A 20,264-nucleotide genomic window follows, 5' to 3' on the forward strand; every position below is an offset into this window, starting at 1 on the left:
AACTTCAACACTCTGTTGGCAAGAGTTTGCGGTTCTATAAATTGTGGGTGTGGCTGATATAGTTTTGTGCCATCACTGAGGTAACTGGACAATGCTGTGCCACTGTCCCCTATACTGGTGCTGCTGGCAACAAGGGTGACACCTGGTCCTGCCGTGGCTGTGACATTGTTCTCTGAAGTCTCTCTCCCTGGCTCTTTCCCTTTCACCACCCTCACTGACTCAGTCTGTCTCCTAGAAAATAAATAAGGTGTTTGCCGTACTCGTAACTACCGGTACCCAAAACTACACAATTAATCACAACAGCAATACCATTGCCTTAAACTGGTGACTGAACTAAGATTTGTTTAAGTTGAGAGTGGGGGTATCCATGGAATTTTCAATTATGTCCCTATTTTACAACTAAAAAAAATTGAGAACCTTTCATAATGTTGCCAAACAAAGACTCAACAAACTTACCTGAGATTCCCTGTCTCTTCCAGTCTGTCCCTGCATATCTGTCCCCAACTCTGCTGTCTGTGTGCCATCTGTAGCCTGCTCTGCCTAATGACATCATTGTGAAACATTTTCCATTAGCATTTCACTTCTTTCTTATGAACATTTTATCAACTAGTCTTTGAGATATTAGGCTACTAGGGTTCTTACTTTGCGTTTTGGTGTACTGAAAAATACTCTGATGTCTGTCTTTTTTCTGCCATTTTTCTACCTGGCTGGCTGGCTGGCTACACACACACACAGTTTGTAGATTATTTACAGTAGGAGATGGGCTTCTATCATCTGATCTTCTATCATTCTATATGGGCTTCGATCTAAAAGGTAGCTATTGTGGGGTTTTTATAAGGTTTTTTGACATGCTTAACTAACTATTCTTATGCATTAAAGTTTGAATTACTGACTCTTGTGAACCTGCATTTTCCATTGTTCTCACTTTTACCAGTGCTCAGGGCCTAACCATGAACAAGCAGTCTGAAATGTGTGTGTGTATGAAATATGTGTGTGTATGCAACAAATGTATCAGTAGTGTGGGCGCTGTACTATGTGGCCGAGACTGTGCTAATCTTAGAGAGACACAGGAAAGGGGTGAATCAGGAGACTGCTGACCAGACAATAACAGATAAACTATACACACGAAAAACATATGTGAGGTTCTGAGTCATGCACTATAACCCAATACTATAAACGTGATCAGCAACTATATTATATGTGATTTAATACTATAACAAACGTGATTTGATATTGACAAACTGTTTGGGCACCTGGATGTCTGTGTGTGTGTGCTGAAAGTAACGGTTAGCTCAGATAAGAAGCTGGGAAGCTGTAGTTAGCCTTGAGCGAACAGTGGACAATGTATACAGGTGCAGATATCTCAGACAATGTTATAAAACTGTCTGACCTCAGTCTTTGGGGTGAAGGAGCGTAATCTACACAGCAACAGCGTCGGGACATCATATGCGCTAAGGGGCCAGGACTGGCTTAAGGCGCCAACATCAACGATAGGCTGGGTGAGTCTAAACCACGCCCAGTCTCTACTCTGACAGGCCGGCTCGGAAGCGGGAACTAATCTCTGTCACAAGTATAAAATACTATCTTTGTCAGAAACAAAGTAGTTGCTGTTGTTCCTTGTCCCACCCTGCGGGGTGGTGCAGTGACCCGGTATATACGAAAAATGTATTTGCCATTTATTAACTTTTGAATTAAACAAGTATTTTAACCAAGTTCAGGTGTACTATTGTTCCTATCTCAGTTGAACTTTCGCAACCCTAACACTAGCAAATGTGAAACGGATTGCAGTGACAAGAGTTGACAGCTGTATGAGTTCACCATTTACACAACATATGCTGCAACCTTTCGTAATTTTAACATAGTTTGTTTCATATTGGCTGGCTTCCAACAATAGCTGAATTTGCAAAGCTAGCGGGCACCAAGTCCGTTTCTGTGGTGTTTGCTATAATCTTTGCTACCTGGTTAAATAAAGGTGAAATTAAATAAAAATAAAAAAGTTCACTAGCGACAATTTAGCTTTTGCAACGAGACCATTAAATATATTTAAGACAATGGTAGAAGAGAGTGTAGTTCTGTTCAGTTTGGACTTCAGTTTATCGCTAACCTTATCACAGGGACTTTGAAGCACTCCAGCTGCATGCTGATCTTGGAATAAACTGACGATAGCAAAGATTCCATCTTTGACGACGCCACATAAATGGAATAGGTACTAGCTAGCTTGATGGTTAATGTTTGCTTTAGTTTGCGTGCTAGCTCTGCAAATTCAGCTTGTGTGTGTGTGAACCCTGCCAACATAAAAATCATTTCTATGGCCAATTGACTAGATAAACCTCACGTCAGTTACGTGCATTGAGTGCCTTTCACACAGTAGATACGAACCCTCTTTTACCTTGCCAGCTAAGGAGCTGGCAGTGGATCAAACCATTGTGAGAAAAAGGGCGGGGGTCGCAATCTTTTGAAACTTAAAAACGCGCTATTAAGTGTCTATAATCAGCATAAGTGCTTTCATTGCGTATTATTAATATTATTGAAATTACATAGTTATGTTTACAGTGATATATTGGGGGGGACAAATCATATTTTTCCCAGGATGGGGGGGGTCGTGTCCCCCCCGTCCCCCCTGGGATTTCCGCCTATGGTCCCGGTAACGGGACCGATATGACAACAGCCAGTCCAAGTGCAGGGCGCCAAAAACCAGAAATCTCATAATTAAAATTCCTCAGACATTCATGTGTCTTATATCATTTTAAAGGTAATCTTGTTGTTAATCCCACCAAAGTGTCCGATTTCAAATAGGCTTTTCAGCGAAAGCACTACAAACGATTATGTTAGGTCACCACAAAACCACAATAAGCATAGCCATTTATCCCAGCTAAATATAGCTTCACAAAAACCAGAATAGAGATAAATAATCGAAGGTTAGTGATTAATCTTTCATCAGATGACACTCATAGGACTTCATGTTACACAATACATGCATGTTTTGTTTGATTAAATTCATATTTATATAAAACAATCTGAGTTTACATTGAGGCGACTAGATTGACTAGTTGCAAAAACATCAAGTGACTTTGCATAGTCACATCGTTTCCACAGAAATACTCATAAATATAGATGATAATACATATATACACATGGAATTATAGATATACCTCTCCTTAATGCAACCGCTGTGTCAGATTTCAAAAAAACTTGCAATAATCCATATACCATGCAATAATCTGAGACGGAGCCACCATGTTGGACTCAACAGAAACCAGAAAATACATGATAAATGTTTCATTACCTTTGATGAACTTCATCAGAATGTAGTCCTATGAATCCCAGGTCCACAATAAATGCTTGATTTGTTTGTTCATGTCCGTTATTTATGTCAAATTAGCTACTTTCGAATTGTTTACCAAAACCCTAACCAAAGTCTCAAAGCGCGACCACTATAACGTGACGAAATGTCCAAACATTCCGTTATAGTCAGTAGAAACATGGCAAACGATGTACTGAATCAATCTTTAGAATGTAGTTAACATACATCTTGAATAACGTTCCAACCGGAGAACTATAACGACTTCAATTGAGAGATGGAACACAGCTGCCTCTCACGTGAACGCGCGTGGGGAATGCATGGTCACCTCATGGGACCTGATACTAAATTCTGTCTAATTCGACCCCCCTTCACATTAGAGTCATCAGACTTAGTTCTGTTGATTGCTGACATCTAGTGGAAGCCGTAGGAAGTGCAAATCCATCCACATCTCTCTGTATTTTGAATCAGCCCTTGGTTGAAAATTTGACACCCCTAGAAAAAATACAAACAGGAAGTGGAACTTCTCAGGTTTTTGCCTACCATATGAGTTCTGTTAATCTCACACACTTAATTCAAACAGTTTTAGAAACTTTAGAGTGTTTTCTATTAAATACTAATAATAATATGCATATATTAGCAACTGAGACTGAGGAGCTGGCCGTTTACAATGGGCACCTTTCATCCAAGCTACTCAATACTGCCCCTTCAGCCATAAGAAGTTAATAAACAAATTAGGCACATTTGGGCAGTCTCGATACAACATTTTGAGCAGAAATACAATGGTTCATTGGACTTTGCACATACACTGCTGCCATCTAGTGGCCAAAATCCAAATTGCACCTGGGCTGGAATAATACATTATAGCCTTTCTCTTGCATTTCAAAGATGATGGTACAAAAAAAGACAAAAGAACGGTTGTTTTTTTCTTTGTATTATCTTTTACCAGATCTATTATGTTATATTCTCTTACATTCCTTTCACATTTCTACAAACTTTGAAGTGTTTCCTTTCAAATGGGACCAAGAATATGCATATCCTTGCTTCAGGGCCTGAGCTACAATACAGGCAGTTAGATTTGGGAAAGTAATTTTAGGCGAAAATTGAAAGAAAAGGGGCGGATCCTTAAGAGGTCAATGAAAGTCATAACCTGTTGGGGATGGGGGCGCTGTTTAGACTATTTATGCTAATTTGGCTAATTTTTGAAACGGCTTCCCACAAAATCCTTGATCGTACAATATGCATATTATTATTATTATTGGATAGAAAACAGTCTATAGTTTCTATAGGAGTTGAAATTTTGTCTCTAAGTGGAACAGAGCCCATTCTACAGCAATTTCCCTGACATGGAGTCAGATTTGAGAAATGTTGGCCACTCTTCTGAAGTCAGTTAAAAGGGCACTGTCATTGCTATGACTACACGGACACTTCTTACGTCTTCCCCTGGATGCCTTTACGTGATGACGATTCCAATGGGGTCGATTGCGCGTTCACAGGCACTACAAATGAAAAAAACCTTTAGCTAGCAAGTCTTTTCTTGCTGCGTAACGCGCGTGGAAGACACCGACCCTCTCCTGTTCCAAGCGTTAGTTTAGCCTGTTATATTTCTCCGGTCATCTTTTCACTCGTTATAGGAGTTAAAAACATCATAAGGTAGTTAATTTAAAGCGTTTTATAGCAATTTATATCCGTTTAGTGCGATTTTGGGACATTTATTTTTGCAACGATGTGAAAAGTTGGGCACGCTTTTCAGTTCATCCCGAACGCAGTTGACATTTCCACATGGCAAGAGGACAGCTTTCCACCAAAAGACGATTTCTCCCAAGAAAGGATCCTTAGTAACAGCATAGTAACTAATATAAACAGATGTAGATCCCAGATACTACAATACGCTGATTATCTATGCCAGTTAGGATCTAAACCCCTGGTAAAGCTTAATTTTAAGAAGTTATTTGGCCACTTTAGTTGTGATACAAACTTTATCAAAACATATAAGCCCATGGGCTAGGCTAGATGAGGTGTGCGACTATGATTCGAAAAAGTTGCAAAAAAAGACATGCACTGTTTCTTGCCTTATGCTGGGCATCATTCACAAGTGAATATATAATTCACAAGTGATAGGCTAATATTGTCACCCATCAGACTATTCTTGATTTAATCTTGTCTTTACTCTAAATAATATATGTGTGAAGTTTGTTTTGATTTAGAATGGACTTGTCACGCCCTGACCTTAGAGAGCCTTTTTATTTCTCTATTTGATTAGGTCAGGGTGTGATTTGGGTGGGCATTATAGTTAGTCTATTTCTTTGTTGGCCGGGTATGGTTCCCAATCAGAGGCAGCTGTCTATCGTTGTCTCTGATTGGGGATCATACTTAGGCAGCCCTTTTTCCCACATTCAGTTGTGGGATCTTGTTTGTGTGTAGTTGCTTTCTGCACTGCATATAGCTTTACGTTTCTTTTTGTATTTTGTTGTTTTTCGGTGTCATTTTTAATAAAGAAAAATGTATGCCTACCACGCTGCACCTTGGTCTCCTTCTATCCACGAGCTTAACAGAAGATCCCACCACCAAAGGACCAAGCAGCGTGGCCAGGAGGAGCAGGGAACCTGGGCCCGGGAGAAAAGAGAGTGGAGGACATCCTGGACGTGGGAGGAGGTTATGGCAGGGAACAAGACCCTGCCATGGAAGCAGGTGGAGGCAGCGAGAGAGGAACGGCGACGAAACCAGGAATCAAGGAAACGACGGAAGCCCGAGAGGCAGCCCCCCAAATGTTTTGGGGGTGGCACACGGGGTGGCGAGCGGAGCAAAGGTGGGAACATGAACCAACTCCCTGTAATTACGATGAGGAGTTGATCACGGTTCAGATACCATGTTTTCCGGTTCTGTGCACCGTGCCTCCAGTGCGCGGTGCGTTCTGTGCCTGCTTTAGCCCAGTGCGTTCTGTGCGCTATGGACAATAACGTTGTCAATTTAAAACGTAAACAAGAAACGCACTCTCTCGGTCGCGCGCATGAAAAAGCTCTGTGACACTTTAGGGTCCACTCATTCAGACTGCTCTTACGTCCTCATTTTTCAGAATACAAGCCTGAAACAATTTCTAAAGACTGTTGACATCTAGTGGAAGGCATAGAAACTGCAATTTTAGTCCTAACTCAATGGATACTGTATTGGCATTGAATAGAAAACTACAAAACCAACACAAAAAACCTACTTCCTGAATGGATTTTTCTCAGGTTTTCGCCTGCAAAATCAGTTCTGTTATACTCACAGACACTATTTTATTAACTTCTCTAGGATAGGGGGCGACATTTTCACTTTTGGATGAATTGGTGCCCAAATTGAACGGCCTCGTACTCTGTCCTAGATCATATGATATGCATATTATTATTACTATTGGATAGAAAACACTCTAAAGTTTCTAAAACTGTTTGAATTATATCTGTCAGTAAAACAGAACTCATATGGCAGGCAAACTTCCAAACAGGAAGGGAAAATTCTGAAATGGGTCACTGTGAAAGTCATCGCCTATTCAATTCTCCCATATTTATGGATCTGTATGCACTTCATATGCCTTCCACTAGATGTCAACAGGCAGTAGAACGTGGAATGAAGCGTCTAGCTTGACGTGGGACCGGATGAGAGCCATTGGAGTGACTGGTCAGGCAGATTACCAGTTCTTGGTCACGCACACTGGTTATGTGATGTCCTTCTCTGCCATGGGTTATATAGACATGAAGAAATGCTCCGTTTGGGACTTTATTGGATATATATGAGAAAAACATCCTGAACATTTATTGAGTAAATGAATGTCTGGCTTACTGGTGCTCTTTCATGCCGTCCCTAGGAGGGGTGCGTCACTTGAGTGGGTTGAGTTACTGACGTGATCTTCCTGTCTGTGTTGGCGCCCCCCCTTGGTTTGTGCTGTGGTGGAGATCTTTGTGGGCTATACTCGGCCTTGTCTCAGAATTGTAAGTTGGTGGTTGAAGATATCCCTCTAGTGGTGCGGGGGCTGTGCTTTGGCAAAGTGGGTGGGGTTATATCCTTCCTGTTTGGCCCTGTCCGGGGGTATCATCGGATGTGGCCACAGTGTCTCCTGACCCCTCCTGTCTCAGCCTCCAGTATTTATGCTGCAGTAGTTTGTGTCGGGGGGCTAGGGTCAGTTGGTTATATCTGGAGTACTTCTCCTGTCTTATCCAGTGTCCTGTGTGAATTTAAGTATGCTCTCTCTAATTCTCCCCTTCTCTCTTTCTTTCTCTCTCTCGGAGGACCTGAGCCCTAGGACCATATGTCAGGACTACCGGGCATGATGACTCCTTGCTGTCCCCAGTCCACCTGGCCTTGCTGCTGTTCCAGTTTCAACTGTTCTGCCTGCGGTTATGGAAGCCTTACCTGTCCCAGACCTGCTGTTTTCAACTCTTAATGTTCGGCTATGAAAAGCCAACTGACCTTTATTCCTGATTATTATTTGACCATGCCTGTCATTTATGAACATTTTGAACATCTTGGCTTTCTCTAATTCTCTCCTTCTCTCTTTCTTTCTCTCTCTCGGAGGACCTGAGCCCTAGGACCATACGTCAGGACTACCGGGCATGATGACTCCTTGCTGTCCCCAGTCCACCTGGCCTTGCTGCTGTTCCAGTTTCAACTGTTCTGCCTGTGGTTATGGAACCCCTACCTGTCCCAGACCTGCTGTTTTCAACTCTTAATGATCGGCTATGAAAAGACAACTGACATTTATTCCTGATTATTATTTGACCATGCTTGTCATTTATGAACATTTTGAACATCTTGGCCATGTTCTGTTATAATCTCCACCCGGCACAGCCAGAAGAGGACTGGCCACCCCTCATAGCCTGGTTCCTCTCTAGGTTCCTTCCTAGGTTTTGGCCTTTCTAGGGGGTTTTTCCTAGCCACCGTGCTTCTACACCTGCATTGCTTGCTGTTTGGGGTTTTAGGCTGGGTTTCAACACAGCACTTCGAGATATTAGCTGATGTACGAAGGGCTATATAAAATAAACTTGAAAAAAGATTGATTCTCAACTGAGTTTGACCAGTTTATTCGATTTGTAATATCACTTTTTGAAGTTTTCGTTCATTAGCGTAAATGTGTATGGACACATGAACTACACATGCTAGCCAAAGTTGCTAATTCGACAGAAGTAATGGACATTGTAAAACAAAACAACGATTTATTGTGGAACTAAGATTCCTGGCACTGCATTCTGATGAAAGTTCATCAAAGGTAAGGGAATATTTATGATGTAATTTCGTATTTCTGTTGACTCCAACATGACGGAGAATGGCTGAGCGCCGTCTCAGATTATTGCATGAGATGCTTTTTACTAAAGTTATGTTTTAAATCTAACACAGCTGTTGCATTAAGAACCAGTGTATCTTTAATTATATGTAAAACATGTATCTTTCATCAAAGTTTTATGATGAGTATTTCTGTATTTCACGTGGATATCTGTAATTACTCTCGCTATTTTGGAGCCATTTCTGAACATGGCGCCAATGTAAAACCCCGATTTGTGGCTATAAATATGCACATTATCGAAAAAAACATAAATGTATTTGTCACGTTCCTGACCTGGTTTCTCTTGTTTTGTATTTATTTAGTATGGTCAGGGCGTGAGTTGGGTGGGTTGTCTATGTGTTGTTTTCTATGTTGGGGTTTTGTGCGTTCGGCCTGGTATGATTCTCAATCAGAGGCAGCTGTCAATCGTTGTCCCTGATTCAGAATCATACTTAGGCAGCCGGGGTTCACGTGTGTGTTTGTGGGTGTTTGTATTTCGTGTCAGTGTTCGTGCCACACGGGACTGTTTATCGGTTTGATTCTTTTTTGTTATTTTGTTTCTTGTAGTGTTCAGTTTATTTATAATAAATCATGGACACTTTCCACTCTGCGTTTTGGTCCGATCCCTACACCTCTTCAGACGAAGAGGAGGAAATCAGCCTTAACAGTATTGTATAACATGATGTCATATGACTGTCATCTGATGAAGTTGTTCAAAGGTTAGTGATTCATTTTATCTCTATTAGTGGGTTTTGTGAAAGCTATCTTTGCTGTGAAAAAATGGGGGTGTGTTTTTGGATATGGTGGTGAGCTACCATAAATATATGTTGTGTTTATGATGATGTTTATCTTTCATTTATATGATGTTTATCTTTCATTTGCTGTATTGGACTTGTGATTTCATGTTATTATATTATTTACCTGTGGCGCTATGCTAGGCTATGCTAGTCAGCGTTTCTGATGACAATGATCCCGGATCTGGGATGGGTGGTTCAGAGAGGTATTAAAACTGCCTGCTTCTCGGGCCCAGAAGATATGATATGCATAACTGGTAGATTTGGATAGAAAACACTCTAAAGTTTCCAAAACTAATTTGGGCATGCATTTCATCCAAAATGTCAAATGCTGCCCCCTACCCTAGAGAAGTTAAAGGCCAAATAGCATTCTAGTTTGCTCTGTTGGTTTGTTAATTCTTTCCAGTGTATCAAGTAATTTTTGTTTTCTCAAGATTAGGTTGGGTTTAATTGTGTTGCTGTCAAGGAGCTCTGTGGGGTCTATTTGTGTTTGTGAACAGAGCCCCAGGACCAGGTTGCTTAGGGGACTCTTTTCCAGGTGTATCTTTCTGTAGGTGATATCTTTGTTATGGATGGTTTGGGAATCGCTTCCTTTTAGGTGGTTGTAGAATTTAACAGCTCTTTTCTGGATTTTGATAATTAGCGGGTATCGGCCTAATTCTGCTGTGAGGGGTGAGGGGAACTGTGAGGGGAAATTATGTATGAATATTGATAGTTTACAATTAATAGGAAGATATTTTTTTACTAATGATGTGCTTCTGTAACGGAATGGTTCTCCTCTAGCTCCTAGCAGTTGGTCTGGGCGTATCGTCAAGACCATGGTGTGACTCGGGTTAGAGATAGTTTTACTAACAGAACAGACCTGTTATTGTTTCTGATAATCTTTGCTTCTGAGAAACTAAGCCATTGGGGGGGGGGGGGGGGGGGGGGGTAAACAACAACCGGTGCACATAACCACAAGAAGAACCCAAGGTAGTTTGTGATGCCCCGAGCTGCCGGGGAGTGGTGGAACCAGCCATGTGGAACCAGCCATGACAATAATTTTTTAGGTCTACTATATAAGACCCATGTATTCTTTGGATGTCTGAGTTCTCGGTCCAACACTCAAAAGTGTGGTGTCGACCAGCTTCATTATTGCAATAATTAATCAACATTAGGTAAAGATGATTGTTTGAAGAAATAACAAAGTCTCTCTTACTTGGTTAGAATTTCCACAACAAAACCTAGAAAGGAAACAGTCTCTGAGGGGTGCCCAGTCCTCTTCTGGCTATGGCGGTTGGAGATTATAAGAGTACATGGCCATTAAGGCCTGTTGTTCTTCAAGATGTTAAAACGTTCATAGAAGATCAGCAGGGTCAAATGGTTGTAGAGGGTGCAACAGGTGTGCCCCTCAGGAGTAAATGTTAGTTGGCTTTTCATAGCCGTGCATTCAGAGGTCGAGACTGCAGGTGCGGTAGAGAGAGAGAGACTCTCTCTCTCTCTCTCTCTGACTCTCTCTTTCTCTCTCTACCACACATGCTGTCTCGATCTCTGAATATTCGGCTATGAATAGCCAGCCAACTGACATTTACTCCTGAAGTACTGATTTATTGCACTCTATGCACGCGATGCACCCTGCACCCAACCACTTTTTCCTAGACACCGTGCCTCTATATCGGCATTGCTTGCTGTTTTAGACTGGGTTTCTGTGTAAGCACTTTGTGACATCTGCTGATGTAAAAAGTGTGTTATAAATACATTTGATGTGATGTATAAAAGGGGTATAACTGCAAAAAAATTGTAAATAAGGGGCTGTTTGAAAGGAGGTCATGTAAACATTGCCTTGTATTTTTTTGCAGGTAACCACTGTGTGAAATAGGTATAAGTGTATCACATAAGCTGCTACCTCCAGGATAGCATGATGGTCCTGGATCTGACACAGTTTGACAACGTTCTTGATCATCACATTGTTGTACTTCTCCATGTTCCACTTAGTGTAGAGGCCCATCAAGCTTTTCTTGGGGTGCGCCAGATTGCGCGTTATACCATTAGTAAAAATGTCTGAATTACAAGGACACAGATTCACATTAATGGGCACTCATGGTTGATCTATTTTTAAAACATTCAAACATCTACGCTGATCAAATAGAACATGAGTTGGAAGTGGCTGTTATAAATTGTACTGAAATCTTGTGTTAAAAATGAGACTGGAATGTAACATCGACTGCTCATGAAAGCTACAGTATATCCTTTCCAATTATTCATCAGGAGGCTGTAGCAGGTGCTGAATACTACCATAAATTGGCCTGGGCATATCTGTCAATTCATAATAACATTTATTAAGATTACTTTTCCCCCTGTTTTCTGGGCTGCAGTTTAGAAAACACTCTGGATTTTACATTTTTAAAATTGTTTATCCAGTTATGATTATTTTATTACATCTCTATGAAACTGACAGGAATAAAATATCACATAACAGAAATAGAATATAAATATTAAAAAAACGCATTACCTGGAAAGAAAGGAATATCTCTCAGTAGATCTTTATACTTTCTATATTTACTCATAATGCTGTGGAAGTATTTATCTTTCAGGGGTAAAAACAACAGAGCAAATAATTAAAGTCAAGAATTACACATATAGGAATCTTTTAAAGCAAAAGCATTCTGACAAGATTTCTTTAAAAAAAACAAATCCACAAAGACACAAGTCATTCTAATGTAGTCTACAAATGTTTGATTGAAATGGGAACAATGAATGATTCACTTGCTCAGACATTGATTGAATAAATACACGTATCAGGTAATATCTCACATCTAAACTGCTATTCTACACAGAGTTCCTAGTTTTGGGAATAAAAGGAAACTGACCTGATTGGTTTGAGGGGATCTGGGTTCAGTTCAATATGGAATCCCTCGTAGTAGCAGATCAGAGAAGACCGAACTAACACATAAAACAGAATCCTGGTTTGTCTGACTTACTGTCCTGTGAATGTCCTGTAGCATTCTTTAAAAACATGTATCAACTCTCTATCTCTGATTGTGCAGTCTCTTAAAGTTACATTCGGACAATGAAAATGTCTTCACATTATGTTCCTCCAATATGATAATATTGTAACAGTCAAATTTGCTTTGAAAGACAGCTTGTAGTACCCTCCGTTTGCCTCAACAGTCCTTGACTAATGAATAGCAGCAATACCCTGGTGCCATTTTCAACTCCGTTACATACATTGTATAGGTTGCGATTAATCTATATGATTAGACATTTACTGATGATATACACTGCTCAAAAAAATAAAGGGAACACTTAAACAACACAATGTAACTCCAAGTCAATCACACTTCTGTGAAATCAAACTGTCCACTTAGGAAGCAGCACTGACTGACAATAAATTTCACATGCTGTTGTGCAAATGGAATAGACAAAAGGTGGAAATGGCTACTTTCCACTGGAACACATCCAACTTTGAGCTAACAACAAACAGGGTCGTGCTCAGTAGGGAATGTACTGTAACAAATGTTTTGCAACGGAATAACAAATACCTGCATTCTTATACAAGTTCAAGTAACTCAGTTTCAATGTTTTCTCTGTTCCAAACACAACCCAGGTAGCATATGAGAAGGTAACAAAAGACATGACACAGTTTGTTCGTTTCCAGGCTAACCTACTGTTTATTTAATGCAAATTACAGTACCAGGTAACTATTTCTCTGAACCAAGTCACATAGAGACAGAAATATTTACAGGGAGAGGGGACATTAAGCATACCTTCACAGAACAAAAGGTTTATATTCAAAATTAAATCAAAATTTCAGTCACAGAGGCATTCAAGTAGTAGTAATGTTAGTTTTTTTCTGTTGTAAAGTCTTAATTTCTGAATATAACCCAGTCCTTTTTCCTTTAATTTTTACATATATATTTTTTTAAACATTGTGTTTTGTACATATATTATCCTTAAAGTCACAAGAAGTGGTCACATTGTTTGTTTTACAAGCCAAATGATTGGATAGCAACACATTTACGGATGCAAATATTACAAGCAAGCATACAAATATATGCTTTAAAAAATGTAATAAAAAAAACATGAAGGATCGGTGCTACATGACATCTCTCCCAGAGTGCTGTTGAGAATGTGGACACACAAATCCTACAGACAAATTGTTTATTGCCATAGTTGAGAAAGTAATACTGAATACGATAAGACTTCCCCCCCCAAACCATGTGGGGTTGTACGTGCATTGCTCATAAAACCATAAAAACACATTTTAAAACCCACCCCAAACCTTCCTGGAAAGAGAATGTATTTTTAAAGTGTCTGAGAAAATCAATGCTACAACTCCCCCAACCCACCACCATCAAAGGGGATCCCAAAGTCAAAGACACATAGCCAATCGTACAAAAAGAAACAGTGACGAGGTGGAGGGGTGATGTGATGAGTGTGGTCTGTGTGAAGCCTGGCTTTGCAGTGAATTGTGGAACATGAACGATCAGAGAGGTGGAAAGGGGAAGTCAACAGCACTCCGCGAAGGAATAGGGTGAAGCTGCCCTGTACGCTGGTCTCGAGTCAGTTTTGTGTTTTCACACTATGATTAGGATTTCGGGGGGCCAAGCTGATCCTAGATCTGTGCGTAAGGGCAATTTCACAACAGAGCCTCCAGGTAGGACCATAGAGGGAGGAGACCTGGGGAAGAGAGGAGTGAACGAGTGGAAGCAAAGGCACTCCAACCTATAGATACACTATACATTACTGGTTATCCTTACAATGATACAGCCGGCACCTACTGTACAGTCGAGATTGAACTATATGGCTGGAGGAGAAAAACAAAGCTGATCTACAGTTTGACTATACAATAACTTTTAACCTGAATGTTTTTTTCTTTTGTATTCTTCTTTATACCATTCATTTTTGTTTTGTTTTTACTCGTTAACAGTTCTTGGGTCTGCCTACTTACATACCATACATACCACAGGAAGACACGCACACGTAAGCCAGTTTGGTGAGGAGCATCTACTTACATAAATACATACACATTTGTGTGTACTTCTTGTATAGGTCTTCAAACTGTTGAGGGATGGGATGGAAGGACTTTCAGTTGCAAAAGGAGAGCAGGAAAGGGTGAAGTCAGAATGAGGAAGGACTTCCAACAGTGGTTTAAAATGACATGGGGGCTGCGTCTGAAATGACACCCTATTCCCTACTACTTTTGCCCAGAGCTATGTGGACTGTGGTCAAAAGCAGTGCACTAAATTATAGGGAACATTCGGACACAGAATGGTAACAAAGAAAGATTGTGATGAAATGCAGCACAATCAACAGCATACGCCCTCATCCAAGCATCCTTCATAGCCAGTCACCGAAACCCACCCCACCCTAACAAGAAATGGAACAATACCAGGCGTTACTAGTCATAATGTCTATCTGACAAGCAGCAGGAAAAGTAAAACAGAGGTCGTGGTCTTCATTGAAATCACATGAAAGACCAGCAGAATATCTTGCTCTTAGGTCTGTTCTGGCAAAGCTTTGTCGGTACGGCATTACCCTTAGGGGAAAAACGGGGTAAAACTCATTTCTGCACCGCTTCTGGCATCTAAAACGGGGACATGCGGAGGTGCGAGACAACTGTTGCCTTTCGAGCAGAATCACAAAATGGTGCTGCATACAGTAGCAGAATTGTGATTTCTGAAGCGGGAGAGAGAGAGTAGCTGACACAATTCTACAATATATCAACTTTGTATGTGTACATTGAACACAGACAGATATCGAGGTCAACCATTAAAAGTCACAATGTCATCAAGGTCCTCAGATGTATATGTATGAATGGGTGGGATGGGGTCGACAGGGGCCCCAAGGGGCCACAGTCTGAACGTAAGGCTGTTGCAGGAGGCATGTAGAGGCCTCCCCTACACAGAGAGAGTGGGTGACTATACCTAGCGTAAGAAAAAAGGAAGATTGTCTATGGAAACAAACACGTCAGAGTACTTTTGTATACTTATTTAGCTATACATTATCTCTACACTAAACACACCCGTACTCAGTCTTCTCCTCTTCAAAGCACAGAAAGATGAAGAGCAGCTCTGAGAACATATCGCGGTTGTCCTTTTTGTACAAATAAATAAACAAACATTAATACGATGGGAGAGGGTGGAGGTGGTAGGGGAATAACGAAGTTCCGATTCGGTTTTCCTTGCGTTCATCTTTATCGGGTGTCAGTTTTCTTGCTTTGCTTTATTAGTTGTTTGGTGTGCAGCCATGCCACTGTTGTTGTCCAGGAGCTGGGGCAGGGGCAGCGGGCAGACGGGTCAGGAAGAGGGCTCAGGTGGAGGCGTTGGAGGCCGAGGCAGCGTTGGTGGTATGGCCACGGTCTCCGTTGTTGGCATCTGGAAATGGAAGCAGTACGTTACACTACTCGCCTTTAATGAGGAGAGCTCTGGGCCCTTATTCACAAAGCGTCTCAGAGTAACAGAGCTGATCTGGGATCAGGTCCACCCTTTCCATATCATGTTATTAATTATTTTCTAAAGGGGAAATCTGGTCCTAAATCAGCACTCTAGACGCTATACTCTGGGACGCATTGTGAACACGGGCCCTGGTTAGTACTGAGAAGAGACTAGCCAGGAGTACTGAGAGGGAGGACAGAGAGGTTCCCAATCTTCCACTGACCCCTAGCCCCTGCCACAAGAACCCTAGTTTACACCTATCCAACCCTGTCAGATATACAAGCGTGTCTAGGGGTTGATTTAGGAATGGCAATAGTGGGAGAGGCAGGGTGAGAGAGAGACAGAGAGGCAGGGTGAGAGAGAGACAGGGTGAGAGAGACACGAGAGACAGGGTGAGAGAGAGACAGAGAGACAGGGTGAGAGAGACACGAGAGACAGGGTGAGAGAGAGACAGAGAGGCAGGGTGAGAGAGAGACAGAGAGGCAGGGTGAGAGAGAGAGACAGAGACACAGGGTGAGAGAGAAAGAGAAAGACAGGGGGTTGGGGGGTGTACTGACCTGAGGGTGCGGAGGCATTGGTAGGGGTGAAGGCCCCGGGCTGATTCCGGGCGTGGGCGGGGATGAGGATGGAGGCTAGGGAGGGGTTACTGGACAACTCTGGAAGCAGAGAGAAAAAAACACCACGTTAGACACAATCACCTATAGACAGAGAGCACATCTTAGATTTACAACTACAGACCCGACTATCACCACCATCCTACCGGAGTCACAGCATGCATTGATGACCACATCGTAATCAATCACCATCCTCAACTTCAGTAAGTCACATTCTGTGTCTATGGAAAAAATTTGCATACGCCCAAAGTTTACACTTGCACACTCCCCATCATGGATTTAAAAGAGTTGGATTGGTGTAAATAGTGACTAGAGGGTGTTTCCAACAATGTCACATCCACGACAAGAAGTGTGAAAGTGCACACTTTGTGAGAAGGGTGGAGAGTCAGGATACAACCACATCTACCAGTTACAACCACAGATCCAACTACCCAAATACAGTTACCTATAGACACACATTCTACCATTTGGCCTACAACCACAGATCCAACTACCCAACTACAGTTACCTATAGACACACATTCTACAATTTGGCCTACAACTACAGGCCCAACTTTCACATTCACCATCATAGCATATTTAGCCTTTATTTTAGCAGGGCCATTGAGACCAAGCTCTCTTTTACAAGGGAGACCTGCATTACAAAGCAGCAAGGAATAGTGACACAATTACATCAATCATAGTCACAGCATTAATTCGCTGTGATCAAATTTCAATCTTAATCACAATTATCTGATGGATTAATAGTCACATTCCCCATTATCAACCACCACGCTAATCAGGAGTCAAATTTGGCATGTATAGAAATATAATTACTAGAACAGACATTCCTATTCAAGTCAAAGTTCTCTGATGAGAAGACTGGCATCCATATTTAGTGGTCCCATGAGTGTTCCAGTCAAATTTGCAGTCGTCTGAGGGGCTTTGTCCATTCTAGTAATTCTGTAGGAGATACAGAGCTGTGTCTGAGCTCCATCCATACCCTGTGTGGAGAAGTTGAAGAGGAGGGGCTTCTCGCGCCCGTTGGGCAGCTTGAGGTTGGGGTCCCGGAGCTCGTCGAAAAAGGTGTGGGCACAGGCCTCCAGGGGCGTGAAGCGCGCTGTGGGCGTGTACTCCAGCAGCCGCGAGCACAGAGCGATGGCCTCAGGGGGCGTGCGCGGCCGGAACACCTGAGAGCCAATCACACAAGGCTGAAACCGGTCAATGACACAGGTTAGAGGTGACATGTCGGCTAAAGCTCCTGGGTGAAGATTACCCTAGGTACAGATCTAGGATCAGCTTCCCCCAATCCTAACCTTAAGCATTAGTGGGGAATATGCAAAACTGACCAAAGATCAGCGTCCAGAGACATCTTCACCCTACACCTGCTAAACCAATGACAGCTAAATATTATACAGTGCCTGTGCAAAATCCCAATTCATTTTTAATTAAAAAAGAAATCTAAGGCTGCAAAATGTGAAAACTGTGCAAGGGTGAAGACTTTCACTAGGCACTGTATATACACACGACACTACAAATGGAATGACAGGGTTTTAAAATCTTGCTCCACTTTAAACAACTTTACAAAGCCTTACATACACTATACATATAACCTAATATATATATATATATATGGTTCTTACATCTGGTGTATTTTTTGCCTATGAATGTTTTCTGAAGCATTTATAGACTTATAAAGGCTTCATTAAACCTTTGAAGTGACTGTTTAAAGTGGGACCTAAAATGTCTTGTAGATTCACTTTTATTCAGACACCAACAGGCCAGAGGACAGTGCAGTGCAGTACTACACCACCAGAGGGAGTGTAAACATATCTTAAAGGGGCTACATGGTCAATCCCGATCTCTGCATTGGCCGTGCAGCGTTTAAGGTGATATGGCCTCTGCATTCATACTTCTTGCGCTTCACTGAGCAGCCCAAAGCTGTTTTTAAGGAAGAAGTGAGTTTGTGTTTATACAGGACCTCCCGCCTTCACCTACCGTCAACCAATCATGTCAATGCGGAGCCATACGGAGCCCTCCGCATTGTTACAGAATTTGAGAGGCGCAAAGAGATACGGAGCTCAACTTGGCCACACCACCCACACGGCACCTCCGACCACATTTTCAGATCAAGCATAAATTGTCTCTTGCAGAGGAGAGCTGGTGTAAAACCGTGGGTCAAATATTGCGGTCCCAATAACCTCCCTACATGTATCTCTTCCCCTTGGCCCTAACATGCTGACCAAACCGCACGCGTACGCCATAGCGCGCAAGTTCATTTTGTTCACCCACACCAGAAGCAATCAGGACACGCAGGTTGAAATATCAAAACAAACTCTGAACCAATTATATTAATTTGGGGACAGGTCAAAAAGCATTAATCATGTACGGCAATTTAGCTAGCTAATTTGTCCTGGTATATAAACATTGAGTTGTTATTTTACCTGAAATGCACAAGGTCCTCTACTCCGACAATTAATTCACAGATAAAACGGTAAACCGAATACGTTTCTCGTCATCTCTCCTCCTTCCTTCAGGCTTCTTTGGACTTTATATGACAGTTGGCAACCATTTTTTCAATCACCCACGTGGGTATATGCTCCTAAAAACCAATGAGCATGTAACCCTTCGATGTGTGCAGATTTGTAAAGGTGGAATACTTATCCAACCCTTCAGATGTGGAAACACTCAAGGGTTAGAGCCTACGGGGAGAGCAATAGTCACCGAATTTGGACCAGCTGTCCCTTTTGTCACCAATGTGGTGAGGTACATTGTGAGTCCTGCACCCACTGAGCACATGCTGTTCAACCTGCAGATTCTAAAATGAGCTCTGTGTGAGTGTTTGTGTGTACACTGCTGTTCCTCTGCTTGCCCCTGGGGCTGGTGACCGTGTGAAAGTGTTTAACATGCTTATTTCAAAAACACTGGAGTTCACTGATGCATGAGTGAGATTTGAAGACGGGGAGAATCTGAACTTCCTCTTAAATTACATTTTCACTCAGCGACAGAGAAAGAGACACTCAGATGTAGGCGACAGATTTTAAAATAGTAAAAAACGGTTCCTGTACCTGTTGACTCACCTTAGTCCATGGGTGTGCCTTGATCTGAGGGAACTTAAACTCAGTGTAGTTGGGATTCATCTCTCTGATCTGTTCCCGAGTGGGAGTGCCGAGAACCTGGGGAGACACGGAGACAGAGGAACTGTTTTCCCATCGATATGTACAACTATGTACTTTTGAAGTATCAGGTGTGTACTTAGTACAACACAGAAGTTAATCACTTATTACATTAGTTACATTACCACCAGGGTTGTTCTCAATTCAGAATTTGGGAATTGACTCCCATTCAATTGATCAGCTGAAATTCTAATTGGACTGGCCACACCCCACAGGATGTAGAATTTGAGTGGCAGGAATATAATTTAACTCAAAGAAATTCCACTCAGTCATAGAACATGGGAGATTCATTGAATCTGACAGGTCACACAGACACCAAAGAATACATTGGTTTTCTCTGGAAACAATGTTCATACTCTTAACCTTAGTGCTTAAAATAGCCAATTATATTTCCACCACCCATTTCATTTCTTTGGCTTCTTTTTGAAGGCTCTAGGGTCAACTTGAGGGATAAACTGGGAAATGTAGTACTTAAAAAAATGTGAGTGATTAATGACATATAAACATTTTAAGAGTGTGTCCTGAAAATACATTTTTTCATCAATATTTTATATGCGAGTATATAACAAATATTTGATGTTTTATGTACAATATGTACACTGAACAAAAATATAAAATGCAACATGCTAAAATTTTAAAGATTTGAGTGAGTTACAGTTCATATAAGGAAATAAGTCATGAATAAATG

The 20,264-nt window shown here is 41.6% G+C and overlaps 1 protein-coding gene across 5 annotated transcripts in view; it reads right to left on the reverse strand.

The window, feature by feature from the left end:
* Positions 1-13,013: 13,013 nt before the first annotated feature.
* Positions 13,014-20,264, reverse strand: part of LOC129859541 (glycogen synthase kinase-3 beta-like) — a 59,689-nt gene continuing 52,438 nt past the window's right edge. For 2 of the 5 annotated variants that reach the window (XM_055929417.1, XM_055929422.1), the window contains 4 exons: positions 19,469-19,576; positions 17,404-17,611; positions 16,365-16,463; positions 13,014-15,747 (listed from right to left, as the gene is read on the reverse strand). In XM_055929417.1, the coding sequence (XP_055785392.1) occupies positions 15,683-15,747; positions 16,365-16,463; positions 17,404-17,611; positions 19,469-19,576 (480 nt within the window). In that variant the 3' untranslated portion in view covers positions 13,014-15,682. The remainder of the gene's footprint in view (positions 15,748-16,364; positions 16,464-17,403; positions 17,612-19,468; positions 19,577-20,264) is intronic. The other 3 variants (XM_055929421.1, XM_055929418.1, XM_055929419.1) reach the window with 3 other exon arrangements.

Source organism: Salvelinus fontinalis, chromosome 7 (genome assembly GCF_029448725.1).
Source record: "Salvelinus fontinalis isolate EN_2023a chromosome 7, ASM2944872v1, whole genome shotgun sequence".
NCBI lineage: Eukaryota > Metazoa > Chordata > Actinopteri > Salmoniformes > Salmonidae > Salvelinus > Salvelinus fontinalis.